The sequence below is a fragment of the Ischnura elegans genome, chromosome 10 (genome assembly GCF_921293095.1).
Source record: "Ischnura elegans chromosome 10, ioIscEleg1.1, whole genome shotgun sequence".
NCBI lineage: Eukaryota > Metazoa > Arthropoda > Insecta > Odonata > Coenagrionidae > Ischnura > Ischnura elegans.
Genome location: NC_060255.1, coordinates 38650265 through 38660211, shown reverse-complemented (window position 1 = coordinate 38660211; position 9947 = coordinate 38650265). Strand labels below are relative to the sequence as shown.

The 9947-nt window shown below is 40.7% G+C and overlaps 1 protein-coding gene across 1 annotated transcript; it reads left to right on the top strand.

The window, feature by feature from the left end:
• Positions 1-1104: 1104 nt before the first annotated feature.
• On the top strand, positions 1105-8662 carry LOC124166764 (pro-resilin-like). The gene is made up of 4 exons (XM_046544442.1): positions 1105-1255; positions 4315-4547; positions 6221-7337; positions 8075-8662. Exons 1-4 carry the CDS (start codon positions 1247-1249, stop codon positions 8321-8323), a joined length of 1608 nt encoding a protein of 535 aa, XP_046400398.1. The 5' UTR covers positions 1105-1246; the 3' UTR covers positions 8324-8662.
• Positions 8663-9947: the final 1285 nt, after the last annotated feature.

Here is a 9947-nt window from a genome sequence, read left to right as displayed (position 1 = left end):
ACTTTATGGAAACTTCATCGTCCGAATTGGATGGAGCCTAGCTTGGGAAGAAGAAAGCTAAGAAAAGTTCATTTCCAACATCACCGAAATTAAAAAACTAATAATTTAATTCAAAACCAATAAGCCAAAATAGAATCCATAGCATTTTGAAATCATTTTTCAGTAATCTCTTAAAAATATGGTTGCGGATATCTGCTGAAGACGAAAATTACTAGATATCCCCCTAAATCTACATTAAAACGGTTTCTGAAGGCTTCCAAGTCCGCAATATATAAGGTAACGCTATGGAGACTTCAACGCCTTCTAATGATAGCAGGTAAATTTATGGAAACTTCAGCGTCCGTATTGGATGGAGCCTAGCGTGGGAAGAGGAAAGCTAAGAAAAGTGTACTTCTAACATCACCGTAATAAAAAATTAAAAACCAATAATGTAGGTATTTAAAATGAATAATCCAAAATAGGACCCATAGCGATCTGAAAAAATATTTCAGTAGCCTCATAAACATATGGTTGTGGATATATGATGAATACGAAAATCGCTATATACCCCACTAAATGTACAGTAAAATGGTTCCTGGAGACTTCAACGTCCATAATATGATAGGTAACGCTATGGAGACTTCAACGCCTTCTAATGATAACAGGTAACTCCAACGACCGTATTGGATGAAACTAGTCTGGGAAGTGGAAAGCGAAGAAAAGTACAATTCCAACACCACCGTTGCTCCTACCCTCTAGGGAGATCATCTCAGACCAATGGAAAGCTGAGGATGTTACAAACTGGAGAGGTCTTGGGTCTCTTTGTGCATGTGTGGGTGATGCAACCGTCACCCCCTTCTGTGGGAGACGCAATGCGACGGCACTGTCTCGGAGGCAGAGCGCTCACTTCCCATCAAAGAATAACGCGGCCCAGTTTTTCAACTGTTCCTTCCAACCCACCCTCTCGCAGCGCCTCATCCTCCTTCCCACGGGACGGGGGCGAGTTTGCTCATCTTCCTCCCCCTCTTACACTCTCAGCTGACGCTGGGACATGGGAGTTCCTTTTCGGATCTTGCGAGTATAAAAGGGGAGCGAAGCCCTTGCATTGCATCCCAGTATCGAGTTCTCCTCCAGAGGTGGTGCACCAAAAGGAGAACCTCAGCATATCTGCCGGCATCGTACCCTAAAGCTTCCCAGTTCTCTTCTCTCCAAGAGAACATTCGACAGGAACACCAGGATATCCAGTACCTCAAAACTACACTCAACCATGAAACTGGTGAGTTTATTCCTAAACTAAGTTTCTCACTCCATATATTTCATGGAAAGCACAAGAGCGTATTCTATAAAATTCAGGCAGTCCGCATATTAATTTGATTTTAAATTTATAGCACAATTTAGTTTTAAAACTGAACGCAAAAAGATAAATTAATTGAAAATAACTGAAAAAAATCCTTTCAATTTAATCTAAATATATATTTCTATTCCACAGTATAGCAATATCCACAGTTGTAACCTAAAAAAATGAAGGATATTTAATATAGTGTTTTTTATGCAGTAGCGACAAAAATATACGTTTACCATCACCAGTAATTATTTTTTGTAAGTTTCCCATGCAATTAGCTAATTAAGAAACCTCATTTTACAAATACCCTGAGAATATCTGCCAAGAAAGCTAAACATAAGCTCCCTATTTCCCAGTAGAGGAAAAATAAAATATTAGTTTGAAAATAAATTAATACTAAATATAAGTGGGAAATTATCAAAATTTGTTAAAAACAAAAATAAGGTAATATTAGGATAACAACTTTTGGAATGATAAAGCATTCCAGAAGATGATCTCTTGATTATTGTTTATCGTTTCTCTATCATTAAAACTGGCAATGAACCCAGATGCATTTTAAAATGTGCTCTTACGGCAGATGAAGATTTTAACTTCAAATATGTGTCAATTAAGGTAGCCTGCAATATTCACTGTGTACCATAGTGACTATTTGCAGGTAAATAAGGATAAGAGTTGAAAAGGCTCTCTGAATGGAAAAATCACCCACTGGTGGTAAAGGTGAAGGAAGCTCATTTTTTAATGCGTTGGTACATTGTAAAGACAAAAACAGCTAATGTAATGAAGATGATGAGAAATGTGAGCATAATAACCAGGTCCATGGAGTAAGAATAAAAAAATTGCTCACATTATTTTAAATTAATAATTTCACCAATATCAGATCATTAAGGGTTTTGAAAGGCTTAGGAAAATACTTCCCTGACCTTGTTAAAGACGAATTTTAGACTGAAATTAACGGAAAAATCATTATAGACACCAAAACAAGCATTTAGCTTGAAGTGATAATTGGAAGATCATCGCAGCAACAACTTGTAACGAAGAGGGTTCTAAGTATGCTTTATTTAGCTATAATCAATTTTTTTGCACTGAAACGAGAATTTCAAATTTGTCGTAAGGAATTTATTCAAAACGTAATGACTTCAAGTGCTTTAATACCAGTTAAGATTCTCTCTAAAGCTTCCTAACCACTTGCCCTAACTCTTCTCTAACTTGCTTTAACTATGATAAGAAAACTACTTGGTAACATCAATAGCATTAAACGCTGTGATGAGTGTCCTTAGAAAAAGAGAAGAAATACACTGGTAATTGAAAATAAGGAGGGATAAAATTTCATCATAAAAATTTACCAAGTCAGTGCTCAATGAGTACTTCGAGATACTAAGAGCAGAAAGATAATCTCAATAATTATGAGTTTATATAAACGCCTGTACTTGCAGATGGAGCTATAATTCTGACCTTTAACATTTCCTATTGATCACAAACATTAAACTCTTAATATCTTTCCCCTCTTATTTCGCATCATCACTTTAAATGAAAGTATGTATTTGTGACTATGCAGCACAATCGATTATTGCCGTCAATATATTACTAAGATACTTCCTATGTACTATGTACATCCAAAGAATCGTTTTTATGCTCCATTTCAATCCAATTCTCAAGTTTTCTAAGCCTAGTAGTTCAGCTCATAATAACTAATGCAGATCTATCAACGCAAATTTGACTCGAATTATCATCGCTCTATAAGTCTCCCACTCACCGTAATACCAAAACCTTTTAGATTCTAATTCCTCTCTTACGGTGATCAGAATTACACCGTTAGATGGCATATCCAACTGCAATCATAAAAGAGAGCTCATAAACTCAAGTTCTTCAATTTAATGCCTGAACTACCTCAGTGCAATAATGCTATTCAATTTGATGTATAACTATGTAGCTAGTTGGTATGGAAAAGAGAGGGCAAAGCTCAATGCATACTAAGCCATAGAAAAGTGAAAATCACGAACACTCTAAATCGTTTCCCGAGGTCATATAGCATGGCAAATACTTAGATATTTGGGTTTATAGATACTTAACCCGTGATTTGAACATGATAAATTTTGGTTAAAAGTCCAAAGCTATGCCAAAAAATTTAGACAACAGATATTAAACACTTGACGAGCACCCTGCATCCATAGGGTCCACTTGATTCCCAGGGTTACCCCATCTAGAGAAATCGACCTTTGTACCGTTCGATATTTTTTTTAATTGATCATTAAATTATTGATTTCTATGTTGTCAGAGAGTTGTCAGTGGGAGGGGAGAGGGAATTGTTGAGAAGAGAGAAAGAAAGGAAAGTGACTCAAAGCAGGGAGACAAAAAGAAACTGTATCTTAAAGAAAATAAATATGATTTGAAACAAATCAAACGTCTGACGTTGCACCTTCCATAAAGCATGATGCATTCAAAAATGAAAATTATTATGTTCCACACAGAATTTATTGAAAAAACTACCGATTTCGGCCTTGCCAGGTCATTATCAAGCGGTAACAGAACACTTCCTTCTTCAGTTACTCATTAATAATAATGACGTGAAAAGGTTGAAACCGATAGAATTTTCAATAAATACTCCGTAAATAATAGCTTCTTCAGATCTGAAAGTGTATTTTCCGCAGAAAATTTTCGTTTGCCTCATTTTTCTACAGCAATAGAACAAAAAACATATTGATCCGCAAACAGCTGAGTATAATCAAGTACAGAATGTATAAAATGCGATGCAAGCTGGAGGCACCCTTAGATCAGTAACTGATAAAAAAACAGGTGTATCATATATGATACACAAGGACTGAAGAGGATAACAACGTTTACTTTTTTATTTATAATGTCACCATGCCACGAAGTCAACAAGCGAACCATTGATTTGATTAAATAAAACAATTCAATACATAAAAGAAAATAACAAAAACAATGAAATGAACTTGGTAGAGCATTCTGTATTCATGATTCCTTTATGCTCACAGATCCTCATCGCCTTCGGCGCGTTGGCGCTCGTCTCCGCCGCCCCTGAACCTCCAGTCAGCCCCGAATACCTCCCGCCGAACGGCAACGGCGCCGGCATGTACTCCAATGGTCTCACCACTGCCCTATCCAGCAGCTACGGAGCACCCAACGGAAACGGGCACGGCGGAAATGGAGGGAACGGATACTCAGGAGGTGCTCCCTCTAGCTCATACGGAGCACCCAACGGCAACGGGTATGTTCACATATGTTTAATAATCATCATCATTAGTCAACATTAGTCATTGCCGGCCTCGGTGGCGGCGGGGTTAAGTCTTCACCTGCCAAACCGAAGGTCGCTGGTTCGAGTCCCACCTGGGTAGGTTGCCCCCACCCAGGGAATGGTTTTGTGTTAAAGTCGTTGTTTCATATTATTTCCTCCGATGTATAAATGCCTTAAATGAGCTGTTCTCGGGGCGATGAAAATAAATAAATAAGCTAAATGCTAAAATTAGGTAGACGCAGCTCTCCATTTCTCTCTCCTACCCTATAGCCTTTTCTTAGCGACGCTATACTTCTCTTTTACATAGTTTACAACCTGTCTTATGTAAATGTAATATAATCGGGGCCGTCCATTGCTCTTCTTCCCTTGCTCTTTTCCTTCCTCAGTTGTTTTCATCAGGCCATCTTGCTTCATAGTGAGGCCTACTGAATTGTCCCGTCTTCTCATAAGAAGACTTTTTTAGAAGACCTGTCTTTTCTCCCACCCTTCTTACTAAGTCCACATAACTGACTCAACCGATCCAATTTATCTTCATCATTCTTTCACAGCACCAGGGAAACTTCGTACTTTTACCAGAGAAACCAATTCAATATGTGGTTTTTATCCAGTCGATTCAAACAGCTCAAAAGCAGCTCGACTCAAGGGGCACGGGGCCCTGGTTGTCCAAAACAAACTCTACGCAAAATAATTTGGATTTTGGGGCCAATATTTTCTCTTAAGCGCAGTTAACATATACATTATCGAAGTTAGGGATGTTACATTTGACTATGTTGCTCTATATAACCTGTATCCAATGTTATCGGGTTGGTGATGATACCTAGGGCACCGGTTTCCACCCAGTCGCCGTGGGCTCAATTCCCGGCTTTGATAGAGATTTTAGAGGTATCCCGGTCCTCATTGCTGTGTACTTACTCTATTTGGTCCATCGAAAGACTCCTTGAACCGTGGTTCATTTGGCATCTTTTGCTCAAAGAATTTCGTCAACGCCAGTTTTCTCTCCACCGTCCCTTCTCATCCCTTCCATCATAGCAAAAATAACTTTTTCCGAGTCTTCTCCAAATACTTAGACTGATTGCAGGGTTCAAGTAACTTCGCATGAGTTGTTTGAAGACTGTTGGACCTCGAGTGGCATTTGGAGGAGGCGACCGACAGCTGAGGTCATTTGCGCCATAAGGGAAGGGTATGAAAGGAAGGATGGGGAGAAACCCAGCGTCGGCATCAGCCTGCTCTTATCAAAAGGCTAGACAATAACTATGGCTAAACGTCCCATCCAACGGACGGAGTGCTGCGCTTGAAATTTCCTTCGCAAATCATTCAAGCAAGAATTTGAAAATTCTCTGCCACATCCTGGATTTGAACCAGATACCAATGGGTGGGAAGCAAATAATTAAGCCATCATACCAACCCCACCTTCCCCATAAAATCGATAATAAAATATTACATCAAGTGTATCTCTCCATCCTCCGGGTTTTCGCCGCGTTGTTTGTTATAGGTTGATAACAGTTTCGCCAGTGTTTCAACTGCCATCAACCGATAACAAGGAACGCGGTGAAATCCCGGAAGACGGAGAAATCCAAAACTCAAGCACGCAACGGAAGACTACGAGACGGCAAATTTCTTACCTGAACTCTCACTATGCATTACAGGTACAAGGGAAACGGAAACGGTCGCCAGCCTTCCAGCACTTACGGCGCACCTAATGGAAACGGTTATAATGGCAACGGAAATGGTAACGGACGTCCCTCCAGCAGCTATGGAGCACCAAACGGAAATGGATTCGGCGGCAACGGGAAGCCCTCCAGCACTTACGGAGCACCCAACGGCAACAGTTACAATGGCAATGGCAACGGCAACGGACGACCCTCCAGCAGCTATGGAGCACCAAATGGAAACGGTTTCGGTGGCAACGGAAAGCCTTCAAGCTCCTACGGCGCACCCAATGGAAACGGCTACAGTGGAAATGGCAACGGCAACGGACGACCCTCTAGCAGCTACGGAGCACCCAGCAGCAACGGTTACAACGGCAATGGTAACGGACGTCCCTCCAGCAGCTACGGAGCACCAAACGGAAACGGTTTCGGTGGCAACGGAAAACCCTCCAGCTCTTATGGAGCTCCTAATGGCAACGGTCTCAACGGAAACGGACTTTCCAGTACTTACGGCGCACCCAATGGCAATGGTTACAGCAGCAACGGTAACGGCAATGGACGTCCCTCCAGCAGCTATGGAGCACCCAACGGAAATGGTTACAATGGCAACGGTAATGGACGTCCTTCCAGCACTTATGGCGCACCCAATGGCAACGGTTACAGCGGCAATGGCAATGGTCACAGCAGCAACGGCAACGGTCACAGCAGCAACGGCAACGGTCACAGCAGCAACGGCAACGGACGTCCATCCAGCTCTTACGGCGCCCCTAACGGAAATGGCTTCGGTGGCAACGGAAAGCCCTCTAGCACTTACGGAGCTCCCAACGGCAACGGTCTCAATGGTAACGGGCTATCCAGCACCTACGGCGCACCCAATGGTAACGGGCACGGAGGCAATGGAAATGGTGGCGGTCGTCCCTCAAGCTCTTATGGTGCACCCAATGGCAACGGCTACAATGGTAACGGCCTCTCCAGCACCTACGGAGCACCCAATGGAAACGGTAAAGGAGGTAATGGCGGATACTCTTCTGGAGCTGGAGGCTACGCTGGAGGCAATGGCGGGTATGCTGGTGGAGCTGGAGGCTACGCAGGAGCAGGAGATGATGACCTTTCGGTAAATATGAAAAGACATACTCCCATTTCCTGAAGGCCCCAAGCACAGAATTTTATTCAATCGTTCAGGCTGAAGTCGTTCGGAAAAATGGCTTCATACATTACGTAAATTTTACAAAATTTATACATTTTAGCACAACAAAAATACGATATAAAATCTCGGTCGCGGTATATATTAGACTTAATAAGGCTATAATATTTAAATAAGTTGCATTAACTACAAGCAAAATTCAACGTAAAAAAGGTCTCAGAAAATTCAAAGCATGTATTCCCGTCACCAGTGATTACAACTGGTGGTCATTCAACTTAAGCGTCCTCATCAGTCTTAAGAGTCATTTCTCAATTAACATGAAACTAATCTCCCCTCTAATATAAAAACTCACCACAATAACCACGGGAAATTTATAAATATATTCTTTTAATTGCATCGTAGAGAAGTAACTATCAACTGAAAGTAGTAGACAGGCAAATTCCGGAAGTGCATGAGGCCCGTTTTTCTTATTATGGCTCACTTATACGACAACGTATTTTTTTATTGTCCCGAGTACGGCCATTTAGAATAACGACTTGGTACGATCTGTGATTTTTGGAAAATGTAAACCTGATAATTCGACAAATAACTACCAAATCTAAATTTTGAGCTTGAGAATTTAGTTCACTCAACTGACTACGTCATAATTTATAAAAAATTAACATTTCTGCCAACACTAAGCTAACGTTTTCTTCTTGATGAAACAGGAACCGGCCAGCTACAGCTTCGAATACGAAGTAAATGACGGGGAAGGCACCGAATTCGGTCACCAGGAGTCCAGGGAAGGTGATGAGGCTCAGGGAGAGTACAGGGTCCTTCTGCCCGACGGCAGACGACAGATCGTCTCCTACACTGCCGACCAGGAGGGCTACCAACCCGAGATCCGCTATGAAGACACCGGCGCAAACGGCGGCTACGGCAGGGGTGCCAATGGAAACGGCCAGGAAGGTTATTGAATAAAGAAAGGCCACACTCACGGGTGAAAAGGGTCGGAAAGCGACGGACCAACACGGGAATTCACTGAAAAATGATTTTTGTCCACAAATATAAAGCAGGGTGCCATGACTTCCGCCGGAGAATAATAATTAGATTTTAGAAAAAAAGCAAATGAAATGACTCATGCGGTTTCCATGTAAATATATATGTAATCTTTGTATGTGTAACTTAACGAAAAAATGTGTGTGAATATATAGTAGATGCTCGGTAGTGCCTTGTCTGTTTGAGTGGTGTGTGTAATCAATGTATACGTTTTCACGTAACATTTAACCCGAATAAAGCAATTTAATGCGATATCATATCTTTTCTATCATTTACAAGTTTATTCCTCTCCATCAATTCTTCCCGTGTAAAATTGGTCGTCGCTTCTAATTATGCATATGCACACCCGTGGACTTCTCGAGAAGGACTAGATAACTATAGTAAGAAAGATTTCGTGCTTTCCCGGCGAATGGACTTGGTGAAGAGTTCTCGGGATCGCCACCGGGTCAAGAACTCCATATCTGCCAACGTTTCGATGTCCGACTCGGTCATCGTCCTCAGGGCTGCGAATGAGCCTGCAGGGCTATGAATGAGTTCACAGCCCTGAGGACGATGACCGAGTTGGACATCGAAACGTTGGCAGATATGGAGTTCTTGACCCGGTGGCGATCCCGAGAACTCTTCACCAACTATAGCTAAGCCGAATTTGGGTCTCTCCAAAACACCTGCAAGTGTGACATTGCGCATATCACGCTAAAAATTTAAATAGGAACCATTTTTTTCACCAAAAAGCAATTAGAACAATGTCAATCCGGAAAAAATCAAGCGTTGTTACAGTATATTAGATGCTAAAACTCAAGTAATAATTCAAATGTCTTCAATGTCGACAATGAGTCTAAACATTTACTGCCAGGAAAATCACTGGTAAATACAAATGGTAATTTCCACTCTTTTCCAAGTTCATCAGAAAGTGTGGAATACCACTCGTGTTCTTTCATCGTGGGTATATGGCTAACTTTCACCTAATCAAGCCAGAAACAATTTTATATATAATCCGTCATTTAGTTCTACGGAATAAGTAAAATAATGCAAATGTAATCAGAGATAAGGATTATGGGACATAAAAGAAAATTCCTTCAGAGAAATTTTAAGTTCCACACCGAAGTAGTCCAGAATATAAGTATATACTTGGTACTAACTATCTCAATAATCAGTTTATGAAGTATGGAAAAACTAATCATGCCCACTGAGTACAACTGACATTATTTCTTTATAAATATTAATTTTCCCTCTATTAAAATGAAAATATGTGGGGAAAATCAAATTTAATTTTCGTGCTTCTTGTTTGATACAGATTGAATCAAATTTCCAAGTATTTATGGTAGCAAGAATCTAACTTCATCTTTCATCATGCCCATTCCAACGATCCCCAAAGGATCCAAAAAATAATGGAAGTGTTGAGAAGAAAATAGAACGCAAATTCATTCCTTCCGAGTCATTAAGCTATGTAATATCAATTCAGAAAGGCGTATTTGAAAAAAGAAACAAAATATAGACAGCGGTGAGTCAGTATACCCTCAACAAGCTTACCATTGTTTAAAA